The sequence below is a fragment of the Ailuropoda melanoleuca genome, chromosome 6, assembly GCF_002007445.2.
Source record: "Ailuropoda melanoleuca isolate Jingjing chromosome 6, ASM200744v2, whole genome shotgun sequence".
NCBI classification, from domain to species: Eukaryota; Metazoa; Chordata; class Mammalia; order Carnivora; family Ursidae; genus Ailuropoda; species Ailuropoda melanoleuca.
The window spans coordinates 70,516,752-70,542,389 of record NC_048223.1 but is presented as its reverse complement, the minus strand read 5'-3'; the positions used below and the strand labels follow the sequence as shown (position 1 = coordinate 70,542,389).

The window sequence follows — 25,638 nt, the reverse complement described above, 5'->3', positions numbered from 1 at the left end:
TGAGTGACTGGATTCTATGTTATATATATATGCTTAACGTGTTAAGGAACACATGAACATTTTTTAAATCTAATTTCCCTACTAGGTTTGCTTCTACCACACGTTCTAATTCCACTGATCAGGACAGGTCTGTGTAGGAACAGCACGGTGCATTTGCCATGAGCTGGTTCCCAGCCACTTAGATCTGACGACATCTTCAACAATGATGTATTCACTTGCTTCTACAAATAGGCCTTTTAGTTTGGGGACTTAAAAACCCCTTTATATAGGGAGTATAATTCTTCCTTAGGGGTTGTCCAAATATTTGTTTTGTTGCATTCTAGTATTCTATTTTATATATAAGCTGCCAACTTAAGCTACTTTTTTCTACTAGTGTAGGGAATTCTTATGTCCCATAAAGCAAACTTCAATCCAATAACCCTGAATAATATGTACAAAACTCTAATATAGATCTGAATTACTGTCTTACTGAGCAACATCTCCTCAGTAATGTGGAACTTCTTTCATATTTTTCCATTTTTTAGTTCAGTGAAATAGGAGTGTCAGGTGTGGACACCTTTGCCTTACATAATATCCATGGCTGGAGCGTGGCAGGCAGGTTTTTGCTTTATTACCGTGCCTGGGATTACTTTGCAAATCTAGATAGATGAATTTGGTTAGGACCATTGATATTATACCTGGCTGCCTTAACAATTTCTGGAAGTAAAAGATTTCCTGTAGGCTAAAAAATATATATCCCCACTGGGAAATCAAACCACAACTTTCCTTTCCCTCAAAATCTTTGTTAAGGAACGCTTTGTAAAACCAGTTTCCAGGACACTGAAAATGTGATACATGAGATAACGAAACAAGGGCCCCTACACGTCCACAGAGCTGAAAAGGACCCCATGGAATATGGACATAGCATGAGGGCCAGGTATGGGATATTCCGCTGTATCTGCTATCACAGTCTTCTGAGGTGTTTGTTCCGATAATGAAGACATATGCTTCAATTTTCCTCTCCCTTATTGAAAGCTTTTGTCTGTGTCCACATCAGCTTTCGGTATCATACCACGTTGATAGACCTATTGCAAAGTGACAAGGCCAGCTCCCCCTGCAGTGAGTTTTGCAATCTTGCTCTTTTTTTTTTTTTTATTGCTGACATGTCCTTGAAATAGCACATTCAACCTGAAGCAGATATTCTTGTAACACTCATTGCTTGTTTTCCCCCCATGATAAAGGTAATAATTTGTTGTTGTAAAAATTTTAAACTAAAACAATCGCAAGGAAGAAAAACCACATATAATACTACACAACTCTCTGTCTCATATATATGCAGTGTTTTATATAATTAGAATATATATGTATACATTCAAAGTATATTAAGTGCATTTTCTTTGCCATTAGATATTCTCTGAACTCTATTTATTTATTTATTTATTTATTTATTTATTTGAGAGAGAGAATGTGTGTGCGTGTGAACAGGGGTGAGGATGGGGGATGGGAGGGACAGAGGTTGAGAGAGAATCTTAAACTGACTCTGTGCTGAGTGCGGTGCCCACGTGGGGCTTAATCTCACCACCCTGAGATCATGACCTGAGCTGAAATCCAGAGTTGGACCCTTAACTGACTGAACTACCCCTCTGAAACTCTTATTTTAATATTTGTAGAATTACTTTTTTGAAACAGAAAAATTAATAATTTTTCAGTTAGATAACCTCTTGTCGGCTGTCTGTTCTAAGGGTTAGAGCCCAAATACACATATAGAGAGTATGTTTGGCATAGAGTTTGATGGAAAGGTGAGCTTTTCCTCATTCAAATACAGTAGATTTTGTCTGGTCTTCATGGTAGCCATGTTTATACCAAGGGTTGAAGATCAGGGTGGTTATTAGTCATCTGCTATGGCTGCCACTACTACTCCCACAATTCCTGCTGCCACCACCATCATTATCACCAACTCCATGACGCTTCTTGCTATTATTATTGTATTGTTTCCAGCAACAGCACACCTCCCATATACAGAGCAGTGAGAGTAATTGTACTGCCATGATTCTCTATGGCATCATTACTTACTGCCTATGAAGAACCATTGTCCTATGTAGTCCTGGATAAAACAAATTTAAAAAGTTGTTTCAAACCTCCTGAGAGGTAACAAGTCAAAAGGGACCTGTGATCTAAAATTGCATGCAGTATTTACAAAGGGTGTCCTGCTATTTCAAATTTTTTAAAAAAATATTCATTTTGTTTCAATGTTCATTATAAACAAAACTGCAATAGACTTGTAGATTGAACAGTAGAATTGAATGGGATTTTTTAAATCATGTAGTTCAGTCCTTTTCATTTACTTCTGAAGAAGTTGAGTTTTCATCAAGTGAGATATTTGTTCAAGGTCACGAGCTATTAAAGGGAGCATTTGACCTAGAACCAGATTCTCAGTCTTTATATTATGCTTCACCACAGTGCTTGCCTCAGTGTAAGACCTTTGGCAACATACTTACTTTAGGTATTCTGCTCATAATTTGGAATAGAATATAAACTCACAGCTCTGTCCAAAACACATTTAATAGTTTTGCTGATCTATATAGCTTATATATGAATTTGAAAAACGAGAAGAAAAAAAGAATGACTCAGGAGCATTCCCCCCCCCCCAAATTTATTGGCACACTTTTGCTCATGCTAGGGACCAAAATTGAATTCATCTCAGGTTTGGTGGAAATTGAAGCCAGGGTGCCATCCTGAGAAATAAGCACTATATCTTTTAGTTGAGTTTCTAAAGACAATATATGGTTCAAGGTAGGTGGCAGTGGAGCAATGAAGAAAGGCTGAATCATCTCTTTGTTCTAGATGCTAAGTTTACTGAGATCTGGAAATTATATCCAGCAGGGGGAGGAGGAGATTAAAGGCCAATCTACTAGTGTGCTGCTGAACACAATCCCTAAATACCTGGCCTGCCTTGCTCTATAAACAGTATATTTGTGCTGAAGCTCATTTTCTAGACTTGTCAATTTTAACTACTCAGTTCCCACATTTACCATGCATTTGTGGCTACCAAGCTGGCTCATAAAACCAACACAGGACCTACTTTGAGGTAGCTGTTTATTAACTGTGCAATATTGGGTGGGTTTTGTTAACTCCAGGGCTCAGTTTCCTCAATTACAGTTTTAAAATCATAGCATTTGCCTCTTCAGGTTAATTGTTAATATTGAATGAGAAAAAGAATGTGGAATAACCCAGCAGAGTGCTGTTAATGAATAATATTAAGACCTTGATTAAAAATGATTACCTCACCTTTCTGTTCCCAAAAAGAAGAATGCCAAGGATCCTGATCTGAATTAGGATGTTTCTCATACTTGAACTTTCCAAAAATATGCTTTCATTCAAACACTATTCTTCATGGCTTCATTAGTCTCTCATATCTTTATTTAAACGTCAAGCTGGAATACTTCTTATGACAGTTTCCATGAATTAGAGATGCAGTCCTGGGAATTAGATAGAGCTGGATCACCAGCTCATTTGGTGGTTGAATAACCACCATGATATTGATGATGCCACTTTCATTTATGACCCTCTTGCGGATTTGCTGTGTGCTTTTCTACAGTTATTAGCCTCATTGGTGTCTTCTGAACAGAGGCATGACTGCCACAAGCTACCTGATAGAAAGAAGGATTAAGGCTAAAATATACTTTACCTTGTGTGATTCAATCATTACTTGAGTCCTTAGAAAGGCTTTATATAAACTTAAGTGATTGTAATGGTCACCCCTTATGATAATCGTCATAACTCAGGCTCAACCATAAGGCCTTTTGTATGATCCACTATTTGATGGTTGCTGGCCTGGATAGGTTTTTAAGTAGCAAACTAATAGAAAGTTATTTCATAGAAAATATATGAACAACTAAGATTGTGTCTCCTCTGTCAGCAATATTCTAAATGTTTAGGATTTCTCTGCCCAAGTTGTCCTATTTGACTACATGTCTAATTATATCCTCTTATACATTGTAGATATATTCTTTCCTCTTACTTTAGTGAATTTTTTTTTATATTCTGCAACTTAGCTTTGTCAACTATATTTCAATTGTGGAAGCCTTTAAGGGATATAATACTCACCCAGGCCTCTTAGTTTCACCATATGGAATAATTTATATGGTGTTATATTCTTAGCATGTTGGAAAAGAAGAAATGGCTTGTGAAACATAGAGGGATGATAATGGTACCTAGAGGCAGTTTTGAATTGTTTTTTGAAAGATTATAAGAAGAAACTCACCAGTGATCTATTGTGGCAAATAGAGATACATGTCTTTATTCACATCATTCTTTATTTCTTTCTCTATTTATTTTCTTCCTTGTATGAATTCACTAAAAACCATATTTATTGTGCACCTACTTTTTGCCAGCATTGCATCAGGCACTAGAGTTATGAAACATAATAATACTAGATGCCTTCTCATTCCTTGTATGAGTGAGAAGATACACATATTCAGGAGATGAATTGTATTTCTAAATGGTATGATGAATTGGAGTGAATTTGTTTCAACTAAAATCAATGGGTTTACCAGATCTCTTCTAGTATTGAGGTTTCCTAATACCGAGGAAACATTTCATCCACATTAATGTTATTCTTTCAGTTTAAGCATGCACTCATAAAATCTTAAAATTTGAGGGACTTACAGAAAATATTATGTTTTAGTTACTTCTCATCCCAATTTTAAAGATGAGAAAATTGAAACATAGGAAAATTATGACGTTTGTCTAACAACATATGAGTAATTGGTGACAAAGTTAGAATGAAAACCCAGGTATCCTAACTTCAAGTTCATTACTCTACCACAATAGCACAACCCCACCAGCTTTCTGATAATACAAGAAATGTCTTCCTGCGTTAACCTGAGGTACTTTACACTCCTTCCCCCTCTTCTGCCTGACATTTCTAAGGAAATTTCTCTGTTTTACCATTCAATCTCAGTCTCAAATCATGTAACTCTAGGGAATATCTTTTATTTCCATTTAATATCCTTACCCTTTATCTCTCTTGAGGACAAGGATTATGTTTTATTCGTCTCAAGATCCCCAGAATCTAGAATAATAGCCTGTTTTTGTGCATAAAAAAATAGACACTCAAATATGTTAGTTGAGATGACTTAATTTGATTTTTTTAACCTCTTTATTACTGATCAAACAAACTCGGACTATCACTGCATATCTTTAGATAATCATTTCTTCATTATTAATAAAAGTTGAAAGAAGTACCACAGAATGAAAGCAGCTCATTAAGAGCTAGCAGTAAAACTGCGACCAAGTTTGTAATTTTATTTTCATAAATCTTCTGAGACAGTCTTGTAGGTGTTTGGTTAGGACTAAAATGAATAAACAGTGCCCTCTTCTGTCTGGTAACCATAGGGTGCTGTGTGGGGTATGAATTTCAGTCTACAAACTCAGGTGTAGAAGAAAAAAAGTAACTCTTTGTTTTTATATTCTCTAAGTTAACCTGATTTTACCTTTCCTCATGGGGAATTTAAACATAGTCACTGGACCTTCCTACTCTATCACTTGTGTTAGACCAGGTGAACCAAAGTTCTAGATCAGTAGTTCTCAAACAGGGTGTTTCCTCCCCCCCTCCCCACGAGGGCGGGGGGACATTTGGAAATGTCTGAGGATACTTTAGATTGTTACAACTTGGGAGGCTTCCTACTGCAGGTAGTGGGTAGAGACTAGGGATAGTGCTAAACATCTTACAATAGACTAGATAGGCCCTTGCAGCCGGAAATGTTTAGAGCAAGATGTCCATAGTGCCAAGTTTGGAAGACTCTTTTCTAGAGGCTTAGACTATATCAAGACATCAGAAAGACCCATCAATTACTTGTCATTTCCCAATCAGTTACCAATGAGATACCCATTGTCCTAGCCCATGTAGCTCCTTCAGATTTACTACTTGCTACCCCCATAATACTTCATGGGAAGCCGTGAAACTCTGGTCTTAGTTAAGAAAATGGTGTTTTCTCTGAAGTCTTTTTACATCCATACTGAACTCTTAATGGGATATGTAGACATCTTCCTAGTCTTCCAAATCTGAGAATCTTGAGCTTATGGAAGATCTCTCTCTGCATAAAATCTATTTTTTCTAATTTCCATAGTCTTTATTTTTAAAAAATGAAATCCAGGAATCTTTGCCTCAAACTTTCCCCTAAGCAAGGAATCATTAAACCAACAGTTCCTGAAGGCAGAAGGGAAAGGACTTAACATTACTCTATAGCTTAAAAATGTTCTGACATTCTTCTGACATTGGTACCAAAGCTTATGAGTCATTAAATCATTTATTCCTTTATTCAGTTATGATATTTTTATTGAGCACATAGTATATTTTGTTTCAAGGTTCTCAGAGTGATAAACAAGACAGACAACATCCTTATTCTCATGGAAGTTATGTTCTTACAGGATAAGACTAAAACATATTCCCTCTCAAAAAAAAAGAATATAATTTCAGGTTATGATCACGGTTATGATCAGCTCTTGAGAGCAAAGAAAGAAATACAGGGTGATGTAATAAATATATGAAGTAGGAGAAGGGATTACTTTCAGATAGACTGACCAAGGATGACTGGGTAGGGCTGAAGATAGGCCATCTGGGCTCCCATGGTGAGGAGGATCTAGCCATGTAAGAGTTCTAGGAGCTCGCCAGGCAAGAGAGCAGTGGATACAAAGAGCCGAAGAGCCTGATGGGGAATGAGCAGATGAGTGGGCCATGTTTGAGGAATAGAAAAGATGCCTGTGTGTGTGTTTTCAGGCATTTCTTAGTTTTCTATAATTTGAAATTATGTATTAATATATCCAGTTCTTTTATAAAAATGTATTTTAATTTTAAACTCTCCACTTTGACATTCCAAAATCATCGTGTGATCTCAGCTCACCTGGGAGGACCTGACTGGGCATGTCATTCCCACTGCCTGCTTCCGAAGAAGAAGACTCCCTGTAGACCCCTTCCTAACAGCTTCCCTGAGTGTCAGACTGCTCCTGGAACTGCTGGGGCAGTTCCTCGATTTTAGTGAGCCAGCGATGGATAGTCAGAGAAATATGATTTATGACTAAATCACATGTAGGATTTAGAATTCAGCCTTAATTTGAGAGGAAAATGTCAAGCATGACTCCTATTCCTAGAATACCTTTTTTCTTCTGTCTTTTTTTCTCTTTTTTTTCTTCTTTCTCTTCTCTTTTCCGTTCCTTCTTCTTTTTTTTTTTTTTCGCCCCTTTGGTGACCACGAATTTCTTTTTTATAAATTTTAATGTTACACATTTATAAAGTCTGCCAGTGAATTTTTATGTGTAGTAATACTGCATACTGTCTCGATAGGGATGCTGAAAGAATTAATGAGATAAAGTCCATAGAGAGCATTAAGTGCCTTGGGAAAAAAGATATATAAATGCAGTCATTTCTATCTCAGTAAGTATATATATATATATATACCACCAATTTATTGTGACCCTGAAGTTTAATGTGCCACTCTAGTTTATTACGGCTCCAGTTTCTAAATATTCTTCAGCCTGAGTATTTCCAAGTTCTATACTTTTTCTGGCCTCTTTTGCATAAATAAAGTGGGACCTTATAATAAAATTAATAATAATAAGTTATAATGATCATAAACAGTATTAGACTTCAGTACTTTCTAGTCACTGAATAATGTTCCAGTTCATCATCTTATTTTATCCTCACAATATCTCTAAGAATTAAGTAATATTTTTGCCATTTTACCAGGTTAGGAAACGAAGCTAATTTCAAATCACTTTGAGCTGCCTAAGAAAGGCTTCACAACAAGTAAGAGTTAAAATAGAAAGATATGAGATAGAGTTCCTGAATTCTGACATGAGAACTAAATGAGTAATGACTGAGTTTATTAACACCCTTTTTAGGGGAAAAAAAAAGAAAGAAAGAAAGAAAAAGATATCTTCCTCTTGGTTTGGTTTAGAGAGAGCCCAGCTCAGAGAGGGGAAGTCTTTTCCATCACCACTGAGAATCTATGTGAGAATGAATCTTTGCTGGGCCCAGCTTAAGGGATAATTTTACTCTTATACAATGAGTAAAATTAGATCAAAAAAGATCTTTACTTGGACTTTAGGAGAAAGCAATATGTGTGGCATAATAATAAACCCTGCATAGCATAGGGCATCAGATACTCAAAATGGGGTGAATATAATTAGAAGCAGCTAGTAAGCATCAGATCAATCCAGAACAACAAATTCAGAGTAAAATGGAGGTGTCCAAATTGCTACAAATGTTTTATCCAAAAATATAAAGGGTCTTGATGGGATGAGGGATAGAATAGTGGAGGAAGAGGAGAAAAAGCAATAGAAAGAAAGAACCGAACTTTTTTTGCATTCCATCTACCCGTGGGCTAAGCAATTTCTATTTAAGGCATCTTAGTACAGTTGAACCTCACAACAAACTTCAGGGTTAGGTATTATTATCTAAAACTTTGTTCTGAGGAAACCAATGTTTAAAATGGTACACAAAATGCCAAAGCCCCACAATCACTAATCGGAGGGCCAGAATTCAAATTTAGGTCTGTATTACTATTATTGGATGTTTCTACTACATAACACTGCTCTAAGACAGTTGGTCTCCCTTCCCCTAGAATGAAACTTGATTAAACACACACACACATGCACACACACACCTTCCAGATGCTTGCACCTTCCAAAATACTGGATGGATGCATAGAAGCAAGCTGTTTTTAAGAGTGTATAATATATTGTAGCCCCGCCTTCCTCCTCCCTTTTACAATGTTTGCTCTGTTATTATTTGTCTTCAGTTCAAAGGANGATGCATAGAAGCAAGCTGTTTTTAAGAGTGTATAATATATTGTAGCCCCGCCTTCCTCCTCCCTTTTACAATGTTTGCTCTGTTATTATTTGTCTTCAGTAAAGGAGTTAATGTATCACCTCAAAAGTGATTAGAGTTCTATTTCTTTCTGAGTTTCCACTTAAACTGTAATATTGTATATTCAACTTTTTATTTTTGCAATACCAGCCAACTGCTTGCCTTACAGAATGCAAAATGCTGCCAACAAATGTTTTGAACACTCCCCCACTGATTTTGTTCCTGAAAAGACAAGGTCATTCCTATGTTAAAAACTAAAAAAAAAAAAAAAGCACTGTGAAGTATGTGGGCGTAAATGGTAGGCTTATCTCTTCCTGAAGTATCACCAACAAAAATGGTACTTGTGACTTCTGACAGCAGCAGTTGTTCTTAGTTTCTGTTAAGTCATTTTATTTTGAGCTGAATAAAATATTGGAGTCAATGATGAAGTTCTATGTCACTTCATGGTAGAGTATAATCCAAGTAATTAATAGCAGACATTTATAAGGAGCAGATCACAGTAGGGGCACCAGGCAGCCTTCAGTTGCAAAACAACAGGACCCAAGAAAAATAATTTGTTCAACTGAATTTAGTCAGATGTTTCAGGAGCTGGTGATATATTAAGGAAGGAAATTGCAAAGATCCTTTCTCAAGAATACTGTGAGAAGAATACACAAAAATGGTTAATAATAAAACATGTGATTGTGTAGAAATTCCACAGTGATCAACTCATGTTATTAATACCTAAGAAAAGGAATAAATTGCCCTGTGAGCATAGTTGCACATATTCGCTGCAAAGAGGGGCTGCATGTAGAGATAAACATACACAATAGTGACTCAAGCATATCAGAGGCCTTGGCAAGAGGGAGACTATTAATATCCAATAGGAGTAGGTTGAAATAAATGCAGAGGGTTGGGTGATGCTTAGTGCACAGGTTAGAAAGCAAAGAAAGTGCTGGTTAAAGATCCATGAGATGGGAACAAATCAGAGGCCATTAGTGGTAGGAAATAGGTAGTTTTGCTCCACAGTGTGAGCTAATTATGGCAAGTTCCCATCTCTGGAGTGGTCCCAAGGGAGGGTAAACTCTCCACAGCCCTGAAAATAAACAAGGAAACTGTGTGCAAGACAAGGCTTAAGGGAAACCAGGGCTGAACTGAGGAGGCAACCCTTTCCTGCCCTTGCCCGGTCTTTAACAAGCAGGTGCAGAGAAGAGATCATCCACTTCACATTTGGTTGCTTTTCATGAAATCTATTTGATTTCTGGATTTCCTACCAAGGCTTTGTATTACATGAATCATACATAATTTAAATGAAAACAAATATCAAATTGATTCTTGTTAAGTACTTTTACTTGGGTTTGCAATAATGACAGATATCTTTAAATTATTGCCCCAGTGAGATTAAGGAGGAAAGATTAAGTGAGATTAGATTAGATATTTAAAATTAGATTAAGATTAAGATTAGATATTACAGCACAAGACAAAAAATTAGTTTGAAATACGGAAGATGGAAGCACAGTAACGGTACAGTGAGGTGTGAGTGATTGCTGTTGCCATTGATATGTTTTGTTTTGCTCAGATCCAATGTTCTTTTCAACTATCACTGATAATTTTGCTTCATCTATTCAAAAGCGTAGATATACTTCATTGTAGTGATAAGACAGTAAGCAGGGCAGACCCAGTCCAAACATCACAGAGTAAACAACTGGCTGCCTCATTCAGCAACAATGCTGCAATCAAGTATGGTGAACATCAGGACAGTGAAAGTGGAGGGGTCAGGAAAGGGTTGGTGGAGGAAGCCAGCCAAGCCCGGGTCTTCCTGAGCCAGACACCACCCAGACGCAAAAGATGTTTAAGCCGAGGTTGAAAAAAGAAATGGAAGTAGATTAGCTATTGAGACACTGAAGTTAAAATATTTATTATTTCATTTCCTAGAAAACTTAAATTCTTAGTATTTTTGGTGCCCTTTTCATGTCATATAGTTTTAATTGTAATTATCCCATCTATTTATCACATGTGAACACCTTGGTTTGTGATGACCACACAGTGGTTAACCAAATCACTGTTCACCCAAAGAATAACTTCCTCCTGATTATTTTGCTTTCTTTTTCTTTCAAAATTTATTGGGATATAATTCATGTACCCTAACATTCACCATTTTAAAGTGTAAAACTGGGTTGCTTTAATATATGAACACAATCATGCGATGATTACTACTATCTAATTCGAGGACATTGTGAGCATCCCAAAGAGAGACTGCATACCCATAAGCAGTCATTGCCCACTCCCTCTCTCCCCCTCCTTTAGGAACCACTAATCAAATTTCTGTCTCTACAGACTTGCCTATTCCAGACATTTCATATAAATGGAATCACACAACTTGTGGTCTTTTGTGATTGACTTCTTTCACTTACCATAACATCTTCAAGGTTCACCTATGTCACAGCATGTATCAGTACTCCATTCCTTTTTATAGCCAGATAATATTCTATTCTGTAGAATTTTGTTTTATTCCTCAGTAGATGTTATGTTTGAGTTGTGTCCACTTTTTTTTTTTTTTAAGATTTTATTTATTTATTCAACAGAGAGATAGAGACAGCCAGTGAGAGAAAGAACACAAGCAGGGGGAGTGGGAGAGGAAGAAGCAGGCTCATAGCNTTCCTCAGTAGATGTTATGTTTGAGTTGTGTCCACTTTTTGACTATTATGATTGGTGCAGCTATGAACATTTCTTTTTACAAGTTTTTGTGTGGACGCGTATTTTCATTTCTCTTGGGTCTATAACTAGGAGTAGAATTTCTGGGTCATATTGGTAACTCTGTGCCTTCTTATTGAGGTACTGTCAGACTTTTTTCCATTTTGCATTCTCACCAGCAATGCTTTGCTTTCTTTTTATAGACCCCAGAGGAACTGGAGGATGNTAGGCGCCCCAACTTTTTGACTATTATGATTGGTGCAGCTATGAACATTTCTTTTTACAAGTTTTTGTGTGGATGCGTATTTTCATTTCTCTTGGGTCTATAACTAGGAGTAGAATTTCTGGGTCATATTGGTAACTCTGTGCCTCCTTATTGAGGTACTGTCAGACTTTTTTTCCATTTTGCATTCTCACCAGCAATGCTTTGCTTTCTTTTTATAGACCCCAGAGGAACTGGAGGATGTTTCTGACTTGGAAGAGGAACATGAGGTGCGCAGTCACACCAGCATTCAGACCGAAGGAAAAACTGACCGGGTAAGTCACCTCCCTGGAAGGAGAGCTGTAGGCTATGCCCTCTTCTTATCAATCAGGCAGCCTCTCACAGGTGGGACTCCAGGATCTGGAGCTGGTTTTGCAAAGCCCAGGAAGAAAAGCCTCAGAAGGCTGGGGCTGCAGCATGGGGGGAATTAACTTCCTTGACCTTCAAAGCTTACAGTGAGACCATTTCTGGTTGGGTAGTAAATCATCCCATACCACTTTTGATCTTTATAGCAGTCATGGGAATATGGAATTGAAATGCGTACACATTTGTTTAGAGTAGAAAAGAGAACCCAAGAAGTTATATATTCTGCAATTCTAGGGAAAAAAAAACATTTATGAGAAACAACCCCTGTACTTTTCTTCCTTTCTGCAATGCCACCTTCTCCCCTTCTTAACCTCAGCACACACATACACACACACACACATCCCTCAAAAGATGCTAACCAACTTCTGAATTACTCTGAGCCATTGTATTTCATTTTACTTATACCCAGTGCTTAGAAATCTGTGAAATATTGGTTTCCTAGCCAATGATAGCTTGCAACTGCAGACCAGACTACAGAATTTGTGTCCGAAAGCCAGGCAGTATAGCGTAGAAGCTAAGACTGCCCTAGAACACATCTGAATTAGCCATTTCCTTGTTGTGTCACCTGGTAAGCTCACTCAGCCTTTCTCTAACTTGGTTCCCTGATTTGTAAAGTGAGGATACTCCAAGTACTCTCTATATGTGGATTATTGTGGGAATAACTCAGTGAACTAGTAGAGCAGTTAACACACTGCCTAGCTCAAAGTAAGTTCTCAATAATCATGAGTTATTATTTGTAGTTGCCATAGGGATAGTATAATTGTAATTATCATCATCATTAGTACTACTATTAATTCGTTAAATTCAGGGACATTACATTTGGAGATGGATGGGAAAAGATAAATTTAAGAAAGTTCCATGTGATATATATTAGTCGCAACACCTGTGTATTACTAGAAATGGTGGTTTCCTTGAGCTTCCACTCCTTGCTAATTATTTGGGTTAATTCCCAGCCCTCCAGAAGCCAGTTCATGTTGGGAACTGTCTGGAGGCACCCAGCATCTGAAAGAAGTTTCCTTCCAATCTAGTAGGCATCTTTGGTAAGAGCTCAATTTTTCCAAATGGCAGTGGAATTGGAAATAAATTTTGCTAATGGTATAGCTTGCTCATGCTTTCAGGTAAGTGAGTGAGTGATTCACTTCGGCTGCTGCTGAGCCACTAGAGGTGGAGGGCAGTTGTCTGGACTTGCAAAGTAATTGATAGGAGGACATTTTGTTGAAATAAATGTACCTTAGAAGGATGCTGGGATTAGGATAAACATGCCATAATTCTCATTTTGGACCATCACATGTAGATAATGAAGCCTTGGTTAAGACCTTAAGATTTAGAAACTTCAAATTTCTTCATCTGAAAATGAGAAGAATCATATCTTCTTACAGCATTATTGATAACTTCAAAGAAGATAATGCAAATGAAAGTGTTAAATAAACCTTGAAATTTATATGCCAAGAAAATAAGCTTCTTATTACTACTAATTTGATTTGTGTTTTTGCTCTTGGTTGGAGTTACAGTCCAGCTAGATGGCAACCTGACTATTGTAGGTTAAGAAGTTGATGATCTCCACGGTCCTGGATCTTAAGAATCTTTCATAGAAGCCACTGTTTCTAACCATGTAGAAATCACCCTGGAGCTGCTCTGTATTCTGGATTCGTGTTCCACTGTGCACTGTTCCTTGACAGGCCAGTTCATTTGGAATGTCCCTGGGCAATACCCTCACTACTGTCTCATGGCAAGACAGATCCCTAACCATCAAATCCACTGGGAGTAACGTTATATTCAACCTGGCCACTCTCTGCTCTAGTAAATCTCTCTGCATAAATTCCAAGTAGTTTAGATTTTCTTCACTTCCTGCCTTGAGGCTTCTCTTAAATTGCTGTGTGGAATCCCTCAGGAAGCTGTTCAGATATTCTAATACATACATAATCTTATGTGAAGCATTAACACTCCACAGAGCAACCTTGATGAATACTCTTATATTCTCTGGATGGGCCATTTTGCATTTTCCAGAGGTCTTCAAAGGATTCCCAGGGGGATCAAGCCACACTTCCCACCACAGTGAACAGCTTGATAATATACCTTTGGATTTGCTCTCCTTTTTTCCTGATCCATTTTTCCCAGGCCCCAGTTCTGTTCCCCAAGATTTCTTCCCAGAATCAGCTAGCTTCCATTCTTAGGCTCTGTTTTTGAGGGGAAACAAGAAAATATAGTCACAATATATAAACTACTTAATTATCACATTAACTTTGATCTATTGATACATTATCCCAGTTTTACTAATAAGATCACTGAGGGGCAGATTTATATAACTTGTCTAGTAACTGGATTATGTTTTCAGACAAAGAACTTTGGTGATTACCATGTGTCAGCTCACTTAAAACATAGAGTTAGTGGAATGACTCTTTTACTAACAAGCAAACAAACCACCACCACCACAATAAACTTGATTCACCACTGATGGAATGGAAGGATGCTGTAGTGGTCTGAGAACTGGAGGAAGGATACAAATTTTCTTATAAAATTTAAAGAGTAATTATTGTATAACATGGACAATTTAACTCAAATAACAACCTCTTGTTGAAAATCTGACTTGTGAGTTTATTCCTACAGATTCTGGGCTCATGGCAGGCCAGCTCAAAGTGTCCCCCACCCAAATCACCTGAGCAAAATGATCGTGTTGACAGGTTTTATGATCTCTCTCAAGCATCTGGCACTCCTGAGAGACTCCATATTCTCTATCATTGTATTTCTATGCTTATGTTTCTATGTTCAGTCTCATATCCATTGGAAACTTTATCTCTGTATTCCATCCAGCATTCCTGAGGTTTGCATCCATTGGACTGAGTCTATCTTTTGACACATTTCTTAGATACCATCAGGTTGAGAAGATACCATAAGATTTTGAAGTGCATTCTGTTGAGAATTTTTTGAATACTCATGCCATACTCAGTGAAGAATTTCTGGTCACTGAACAAGACATGTGTTTGGGTTCCTTTTTGTTTGCTGCTAAATGCCTTTTTGCTTCATGGCTTATGCAGACTCTGCTATATTGAACATGTAGTCGAATCAATTTCAGGCACATTTTAGTAGTGGAGTGACAGTTACTTATTATCATTTTACTTTCTGCATTTCACTCCCAGTAGCTTTGGCTCAACATCATCTGTTATTGCTGTCATCAGTGGCAAAGGCCACTGGGCATCGTAAAGGTCTATAACCAACAAATAATGATTTAGAGCCCACGGTCAATGAGAGCGAAATACTAAAAGACCAATAGTGCATGCCTTATGAAGTAGCAGAGGAACAGCAGTGGAAATTAGTGATTATCTTAATTATTAAACATGAATACTCACTGGACCAATACTGTGGTTATATCCAGTAATCAGGCATTCCACAGTGATACAGGAGTGTGATTTTGCTATAGATTTACAGAACATTCTTTAAAGATTTCATTGTTTATTCTGTTCATGCTCTTAGCAAGGATAAAATAGAGATCTTTTATCTTAAAAACTCAAATTTGAAAGAGACATGAAAATAGACTCCTGTTAAGATCATCACATTTCTAAACCTACTGATAATAAGACTTTTTGGTAAGTCCTAAAAGCTTTCCAAAAGATTATACTAAATACATGCTAACTCGTATTTTCTATTTAAACAGAACAGTGCCAGTTATCATTTAACACTTTATAGCTTACAGAATATTTCCAAATTTGTGTCTTACTTAACAAAAGCCCTGGAGTTTTTCTTTTCCCCTTGATTTTACTAATTAGGGAACTTAACACAAAGAATTTCAGTAGTTTATGCAAATCGTTTAGACTGGAACCAAATCTCAGGTCCTCTGGCAGGAACCACACTCTGTCCAGTGTAGCTCTCTTGTAAACTTGGGTAGAATCGTGCCATCCCATAAGATCTCATTGTACTCCTATTGTTACAGCCAGTATTACGGAGTTGGTATTATCATTTCTTTACTAGAAAAATGATTCCTGAAACTGAAGACCATAAACCTTAAGTATCAGATCTGCTTAAGCCTCACAAGTTTTGAAATATCTCAATGGTACAATCTCCCATCAGTAACAAAATCATTTTGTTTGTTACCATTTAGAAACTACATAGTGATGCACAGACCTTGTCAGTCTCTTCCTGGTGGATCACTTCACCTTGATGAAGTGGAATATTAACCAGATAGTGGTAAGCCTAGTAGGACAACAATCCTGAGTCTCTAAGCACAGAATCTGGAAAAGAGAGGCAGTTACTCCTCAGTCTCTTAGCACATTGGCCTCTGTGATATTTCAATAGAGGGAGCATTCTAATTTTTAGATTCCCCCCCCCTCACTTATTGTCTGCAGTAGGGGCAGCATGAACAAGAGAATCTCAGGAAATAAAGTGTCATCAGGGTGGTGGCTAGAAGTATGCTTCTCATACCTACCTGGGGTTTTAGAAAGACTCAAGAAAATATGGGGCACCTGGATGGTTCAGTCTGTTAAGTATCTGACTTGATCTCAGGGTCGTGAGTTCAAGCGCCATGTTGGGCCCTATGCTGGGCATGGAACTTACTTTAAAAAAATAGACAATAATATAGATTAAAAGAGAGTTTTGTGAATGGAATGGGTGAGCAAGTGACTTGCCTTTGTTAGCATTGCCTTATAATGTAGAGGTGTATGAACTTGGGAGTCAGATAAGCCTTGGTTCAAATCTGGCTTCCACTCATTACTATCCATATGATCCTGGAAAAGTTAGTTTACATTTCAAAATGTTTTCTCATCTGTAAAATTGTGATGATCATAATAATGATAGTAGTATCTATTTTATAGTTGTTCCTGAAGATTAAAGTAGATACATGAAAAATTTTAGTTCAGTTCTTGGCACATAGGAAGTGCTCAATCAATTCTTTATTTTTATAAAAAATCAATTTGGTGATGAGTGTAGTTGTGTGTTAGAGTTATACTTTGACTTCCTTTTGAATAGTTCAAGAAGCTTTGTAAATAAGTCTCAGTCTTCTAGTATGAGATTCCTTTATTTTCTTGGTTTTGTGGTGCTAACCATTTTGACACACTGGAAATTCTATTACCAAAAGTCTTTCAAAGCAGGTTTTTTTTTCCCAGGAGGAGGACTTATCAGAAACTGCTTCAAGAGGTTGGAAGGAAGATGACATTAATGTGATTTTTAATGATGCTGGCACTTTTATGTATATCTAATTAACATACATAATGTAGAACTGAAATAGTGATCACAAAAACCAACTCTCGATAGTAGGATAAAACAGAAAATTTGACCCAATAATTGTCAAGTTTGTATTTTCTTTTTTATTGAATGCCTGGCCCCGCCCTGGGAGTTTTTCTTCTTTGTGGAATGTTGGTACTGTGCTGATCCGTTAGTTTGTTTCTCTCAGTCTTCATTTACCTTCATCAAATTACATAGGGCTTAATTTCCAAAATTTATGGTATATACTCAAAAAAAAAATAAAAGAAAAAGTCATTCATCCTGACATTTATAGGATGGATGTTAGAATCAGTTTTACAAGCAGTCATTTAAAATCACCTTGTATTGAATGAAATCTTTTTTTTTTTTTAAGATTTTATTTATTTATTCGACAGAGATAGAGACAGCCAGCGAGAGAGAGAACACANTTAAAATCACCTTGTATTGAATGAAATCTTATCATTTGCAAAAACATTGATGGATCTAATGGATCTAGAGAGAGAATGCTAAGTGAAATAAGTCAGTCAGAGAAAGATAAATACCATATGATTTCCCTCATGTGTAGAATTTAAGAAACAAGATAAATGAAAANAAGTCAGTCAGAGGAAGATAAATCATATGATTTCCCTCATGTGTAGAATTTAAGAAACAAGATAAATGAAAAAATTAAAAAAGAGGCAAACCAAAAACAAACAAAAACCGGACTCTTAACTATAGAGAACAAACTGATGGTTACCACAGGGGAGTTGGGGGGGGGCGGGTGAAATAGGTGAAGGAGATTAAGAGTACACTCATCATGATGAGCACAGAGTAATATAGAGAATCATTGAGTCACTATGTTGTACACCTGAAAATAATATAACACTGCATGTTAACCATACTGGAATTAAAGTAAAAAATAAAACAAAATTTCCTTTTATTTCTCTACTCCTGTCCAAGAAGAACACATGTTCTAGTGTTTCTTCCTTCTGCCTATACCGCTAGAAAGGCAACAGGTCTAAAAACTAAATAAAAGATTTTGTTCTGTCTCACACAATTTAAACTTTGATGACAATGTTTATAGATGAAGAGTGAAAGAGGGAACTCATTTAACATTACTAAGGCCAGATTTCATTTGAAAGTCTTTGAAGTTGTGGTCTCCGAATGCTGAAATTCAGTTTAGTGAACGTAAAGTTAAAAAAAAATACTTAGAAACTTATAATTTCAATTGTAGTCAAATCATATTTCAGCATAAAATTATACCACCTTTTTAAAGATATATTATTCATTTTTACTGATGATCCAAAATTAAAGAAATTTTAACATGTCACCTTTGATGATTAAAATTTGTCGTATCTTTAATATTATCTTCCCTTAAGAGTATATAGTTTGTAAATCTGCTCTGCCTTAAAGAATATTTTTGAGTCCATTGAATCTATGTAAGTTCTATACATAGAAGTAAATTGGGATGGAAATAAGAACTGTTACCTAGGTTACTGGACACAACCTCAAAACGTCAAGAGCAGCAAATGAATTGGAGCATGTCAAATGTTAAAATACAGGAGATATTCTTGGGGTAAAAAAAAATAGCCATATACATTCTAACACCACGTTGGTGATTGGGAGTGCGTCCTCCTTGTGGTTTTTTACGATGCTGAGTCAGCTGGCTATCCTCCACCTTGATAATAGAAAAAATGCCAGGAATGGGTAGTTTATTTTAAAAATTGTAAACATTTTAATAGGCCCTATTTATTATCAGAACATACTCTCAGTAACTCAGGTTTATACTGAATAAACATACATAATATGGTAAGACATGACCTCATTACCTTTTTCATGATATATAATTTGGTTTAGGTTACTATGAAAAATGCAGCTTGCATAAGCCTGGATGAAATTACATTATTCAAGCAGCGTTGCAGTAGGCAATGAATTTTCTCTTCATTGATTTCTTTAATTTTTATTGTGTACTTGGCAATGACTCTGCTTTCCTATCTTTCTGGGGGATCATTTTCAGCTCTTCATGGTTTCCTCTTCCTCTATCTACTTCTCAAGCATTAAGGTTTACTGTTCTGAGCCAAGCTCCGTAGTCCTCCAATTCTTCCCAGTTTTCCTGAACAGTCTCATACAGTCGCAAGATTTCAGATGTCTTACACAGACAAGCAAACGGAGCCACATCCTGTCTCGTGAGCTCTGACTACTTATATTGGTGGGCCTGCAAGTTTCCTCTCCTCAAGTGGCTTACAGCAGGCTCTTGTGGCACCTGCTGTTGCCAAGCCTGAATGCATCACCTTACCCTACAAATCTCCTCTAATTCCTGCATTCTTTATAACACTTCTTTACTTTTGGTGGAACACATCTGAACCTGGGAATAATTTTTTACTCCCCTCCACAGCTAGGCATACAACATGTTCCAACTTTACTATCTTCTAAATATTTTCTGCACTTTTCTATTTTTTTCACCACCTGCACTCTCACCACCTTCAAAGAAAGTGTTGCACTTGACAAAGTTAAACAGGAAAGGAAGACTTTATTCAAGGCTATTGCAGTAGGGGAGAGAGACCAGAACTTTGCATTTGATGCTCCTGGAACAAAACTTTTCAGAGATGGGGTGAGGGAGATTTTAGGCTGTTTGTTTTTGCTAACTGGATTTGCCCAAAGGAAAAGTGAAATTTCTCTATCTTCATGAAAGGGGGTGCCTCTAAAGTTAGGTTCCCGCCCTCCCACAGAGCCTGGGAGCTAGAGACTCTATGTTCCTTGATGATGGCATGTCAAAGGGACAGCTCCCTAGTTCTTGAGAAAGACAGTCCTTGTTTGTAAAGCTGTTGAGAAACGTTTAGAAATATTTACATCTTAAAGGGGCAAAGAAAGAATTTACAATTACAACTTCTGTAAAGAATATACTGTAAGAAAAGAAAGGTCAGAGACCTAGAGTCAGAAAGAAGCCTGTCTAAAATTTAGTCAAGCTGAGGAGAACATTAAGGCCATCTTGGTCACTATCTTAGGTCAGGTCCTGTCATCTCTCACCTAGATTTTCTTTAGCAGACTCCTAAATTGTCTCCTGCCTTTAGTAAACTTTCATTGTCTCACTTGAACTTAAATGGTATTTCAAAAGTGCAAATCTGTCATCTAATCACCATGCGTAAAATCCCTTTAGGTTCTCAGTGTCTCCCCTTGTCCTTAGCATGAAATCTGGTCCCTCAATGTCCTGTGTAAGAGAACAAGGTTCTGCTCTCTGCTTCTCTCTTCTGCCTCATATTTCACACTTTCTCTCCAGTGCCTTTCCATTGTACAAATGTCTCCCTTCCTGTAAGCAAAAGGCTCTCCTTCACATTCCTCTCTGAGGTGCACAATTCCCTCAACTCATCATCCTCCTCTTCACCAAGAATACCTGCTCATCCTTAGGATTCCAGATTAGCCTTGACGTCACTAATACAAATCGAAGTGTAGTTTCCTTCCATCATTAGGCCTGGATATGAATGTAGCACATGGGGATTCCCATATCATGACATTCATTGTGCATGCATAATTTCTTACATAATGGTGTTTCTTCTCCACTCATTAAACCTCACCAAACCTCATTAGTGCAGGGAACATAGTTTTTGTCTCATTTAGTGCTATGTTTACAGAATGTCACACACTGCCTGTTATAGGTATTTGAGAGATGATGAGGAGAACCTTTCTTTTGTAAGACATCTTGCCTCAAAAGTATACTGTTCCTCAATATATTGAACCTAGGGGATTACATTAATTTCTTTGTTGCTCTTTCTTACTTCCAACAGTTGTACCTACTTGTGCCAGATAAATCTTACTATAAATTGCTAGGTCACTACTCTGAAATATTCAGTGGCTCTCCACTACTTAGTCCCTACTAATATAAATATTCATTATTCTGGTTTTTTTTGCCAAAGTCCTTTGCAATGCCCCCTCATTCCTGGCTCTATCGAGTATACAAATTCAAAAACTGCTTTTTATTTGTTGAAACGATTCTTGTGTTCCTGAGAGTTAGGGCTCTCCCTGAGGCTGTGTCTGTGATCTTTTCCCAAGTCTGAATTGTCTACCTTTCGTCTTTTTTATTCCCTCCAATACAAAAGTTCTTCAAGATGAACCCAACTTCCTTTATTTACATGACATTTCTTTGCACTTAGCCGCTTTGATTTAATGATACAAAAACATGTGCTGAGAGGCCATCTAAAGGAGTTTACGGGGCGCCTGGGTGGCACAGTGGTTAAGCGTCTGCCTTCGGCTCAGGGCGTGATCCCGGTGTTATGGGATTGAGCCCCACATCAGGCTCCTCCGCTAGGAACCTGCTTCTTCCTCTCCCACTCCCCCTGCTTGTGTTCCTGCTCTCACTGGCTGTCTCTATCTCTGACAAATAAAGAAATAAAATCTTAAAAAAAAAATAAAAAATAAAGGAGTTTACTTACTCCTTTCGGACTTTTACGTTCTAAGATCACCATGCTGTATCTATTTTGAAGTAGTGTACCTGAACAATGTCGCCTTTTTTTTTCAAATTCTTTACCCAAAAGGAAATCTAGGGTCATTCCATAGATTGTAGAAGTCAGTGTATAAAAATCAGAGCAGAGAAAACTAAAGTTTGAAACATTGCATATTATTTTATCCCCAAATTCTTATATTAGAGTTCTTTTAATAAGTACCTCTTGAGATTTCAATCCAGGAGATTGTTATCAATATCTAAACATACTCTTATTTATCAGACAATGGAATTATATTGAAATAAATACATTTTCACCCAGCCTTGGTTTCTGGGAAATTCTGAGTTAAAATTAATGGCTAGTAACTAATCTTAAATGTCTTATATATTTGTCTCTTTGTTCTCATTCGATTTTCTTATTTTTCTTTAAAAATAATCTCAAATACAAATTCTGATTAAAAATATTTAAAAGATATCTATTTTATTACAGTTCTCCCCAATATATTGTTCTTGTCACCACTGAGGTAATATCTTTTAGAGTGAGAAGAGAAAGTAAATATATCCAGTATTGGGACACCTGGCTGACTCAGTTGGTAGAGCATGAAAGTCCTGATCTCAGGGTCCTGAGTTCAAGACCCACATTGGGCATAAAGCTCACTTTAAAAAAAAAAAGTATATCCAGTATTATATCTTTTTACAGTAATTTCAATGACTGTAAGTTAAGGCTAAATCTCTTTATTCTTTTATTTAATTATAGAATAGAATCTTGGCATTTATAAATGCGTATATGCTACTTTTAACATTGTTGGATAACTCAAAATTTTATGTATGAAGTTATTTATAAGGCCACTGGAGCATGAATTTCAGTGATATATGGTGATATTTATATGTGATTCACTTGCTCGTTAGTGAAATGAGCCTTCCTCCAGGCTTTAAATAGAATACTGTCTACTCTTGGATGAATTCACAACAGAGGACATAGCAAGTAGAAAAGCCTTGGAGGCAAGTGTTAGTGAGGTGAAAGGAGGTCTGAAGTTGAAAAGGAGGGCTGATCTTGTAGGGAAGATAAACCATTGTAAGTTATTTGGCTGTTATTTTGAGTAGGATGGGAAGCTATTAGAGGGCTTTGAGCCAGAGAGGGACATGATATGACATACGTTAAAGGGATCATTCTGAATGCTGGGTTGAAAATAGTCTGAGAAGTGGTACAGGGGGAAGCAGGAATTTAGAAAGTCATTGCTATTCTATTACCCAGGTGAGAAATCATGGAGGCTGAACCAAAGGTTTTAGAAATGGAGAAGTTGAGAGCTGTTGTTAAAGCATATATGGTGATAGTGACTTAACTGGATGTGCTGAAGACTTAGATACTGAGTATGAGAGAGAAAAAGAGGCAAAGACAACATACAGTTTTGGGCTTGAGAATTGGGATGGGGACTGGCCATTTATGGGGGGGTTTGGGGGAGACTGCATTGAACATATTGGAGATGATAGAAGATCAGAAATTAATTAATTAATTTGTATTAATTTTAGATATCTCTCCTCTTTTCTTACACACTTGCTCTTTTGAATATCAACTTTTTTGGAAGGCCACGACTAATTCCTCTGCTTAAAACTACAACACTAGGGGCACCTGGGTGGCTCAGTTGGTTAAGCATCTGCCTTCAGCTCAGCTCATGATCTCAGAATTTTGGGATTGAGCCCCTTGTTGTGCTCTCTGTTCAGCGGGGAGTCTGCTTGTCCCTCTCCCCACCCGCCCCCACCCCACTGGTGCACTCTCTATTGTGCTGTCTCTCTAAAATAAATAAATAAAATCTTAANCAAAAAACTACAACACTAGGGGCGCCTGGGTGGCTCAGTTGGTTAAGCATCTGCCTTAAGCTCAGCTCATGATCTCAGAATTTTGGGATTGAGCCCCTTGTTGTGCTCTCTGTTCAGCGGGGAGTCTGCTTGTCCCTCTCCCCACCCGCCCCCACCCCACTGGTGCACTCTCTATTGTGCTGTCTCTCTAAAATAAATAAATAAAATCTTAAAAGAAAAACAAGCAAACTCCACAAAACTACAATACCATTCCCAACCCACATATAAACCTCTTCACCTAGTTTTTAAATTTTTCTCCATAGTACTTCCTTTCATTCTCTGACATACTACATATTTATTTGTTTAGTCATCTACTGGATAAGTGAATTCAATGAAGGCAACAATTTTAATCTTTTTTTCCCTTTGATATATCCCCCATACTTAAAATAGTATTATGCACATAGTAAATAAGCATAAATATTTACTGAATAAATAAATGAATGAATGATGTTGATTATAAATATGCTATGGGAAAAGGAACATGCACGGAAAATTTGGGGGAGGGGAGTTATTTTAGAAATAACATTCGTATCTAACCAATAAATAACTTGCCAACGAAACAAGTGGGAAAATTATAATTTTTTTGAAAATGATGTTTTAGTAAAGAAACCAAGATGATAGTCATTTGGAAAAATTTTCTGAGACTGAAGTGTTTAAACGATTCTTTGCCTTGTCCAGTTTAGAGGTGTTTATGATGGACATCTGGCTTCCAAGTGCTGCTCTTTTTTCCCATTCTCTGAAAAATTTCTATTTTTTGTAATGTTGAAAACATAACATATAAATTAGGTAATTTTGAATCACTCTCTGGTGAAATATGAAATTCATGCTTGCTTCTTTTCCTACTAAGGACAATGTGTATCGAGTAATGGTTAAGGTAGTAAAAAAAAAAAGTAGCTCAAAATAAAATAATGTTTTAATAAATCCTTTGATATTCTAAAAATTACCTCGTACACTGAAAGTATCACAGTCTAAATCTAAGTTTCTATATATGCATAATTTTAATCAGTGAGTGATTATTAATGAATGTTTAATTTTTAGAAATGTGAATAGTATTTCTTATAATGAGTTGCATAAGCTGTAACACTATATATATCTAAGGCTTGGATAAAATCTCATGTAAGAAAAACATGCAACCAAGTAGCCTTTGTCCAGCAAGGCTGTCCTTAAGAATTGATGGAGAAATAAAGACCTTCCAGAATCACCAGTCATTGACCAATTTTGTAACCATGAAACCAGCCNACCAAGTAGCCTTTGTCCAGCAAGGCTGTCCTTCAGAATTGATGGAGAAATAAAGACCTTCCAGAATCACCAGTCATTGACCAATTTTGTAACCATGAAACCAGCCCTACAGGAGATATTAAGGGGAGTTCTATAAAGGTAAAAAAGCCCCAAAACTGATACAGAACAGAAAGTCACAATCTATAGAAACAAAGACTTTACTGGCAACATGGCATCATTAAAATCATATCTCTCAATACTCAGTTTCAACATAAATGACCCAAATGCTCCCATAAAATGCCACAGGGTTGCAGATTGGATAAAAAGAAATGACCCATCCATTTGCTGTCTACAAGAGACTCATTTTGAGCCCAAGGATACATTCAGACTGAAAGTAAAAGGATGGAATACCATCTTTCACACAAATGGACCTCAAAAGAAAGCTGGGGTAGCAATTCTAATATCAGATAGATTGGATTTTAAACTAAAGACTATAGTTAGAGATACAGAAGTGCACTATATTATTCTTAAAGGATGTATCCAACAAGGGGATAAGACAATTATAAATATATATGCCCCCAACAGGGGAGCAGCAAGATACACAAGCCAACTCTTAACCAGAATAAAGAGACATATAGATAAAAATACATTAATAGTAGGTGACCTCAACACCCCACTATCAGAAATAGACAAGAACACCCTTGCAATAACTCAGTAAAGGAACAAAGGCTTTGAATGCCATACTCGACGAGTTGGACCTCATAGATATATATAGAACACTACACCCCAGAACCAAAGAATACTCAT

The 25,638-nt window shown here is 36.9% G+C and overlaps 1 protein-coding gene across 3 annotated transcripts in view; it reads left to right on the top strand.

Moving 5' to 3' along the window:
• Positions 1 to 25,638, top strand: part of CTNNA3 (catenin alpha 3) — a 1,722,523-nt gene that overhangs the window by 1,528,078 nt on the left and 168,807 nt on the right. For all 3 annotated transcript variants that reach the window (XM_034662590.1, XM_034662589.1, XM_034662591.1), the window contains one exon: positions 11,966 to 12,058. In XM_034662590.1, coding sequence (XP_034518481.1) covers positions 11,966 to 12,058 — 93 coding nt within the window. The remainder of the gene's footprint in view (positions 1 to 11,965; positions 12,059 to 25,638) is intronic.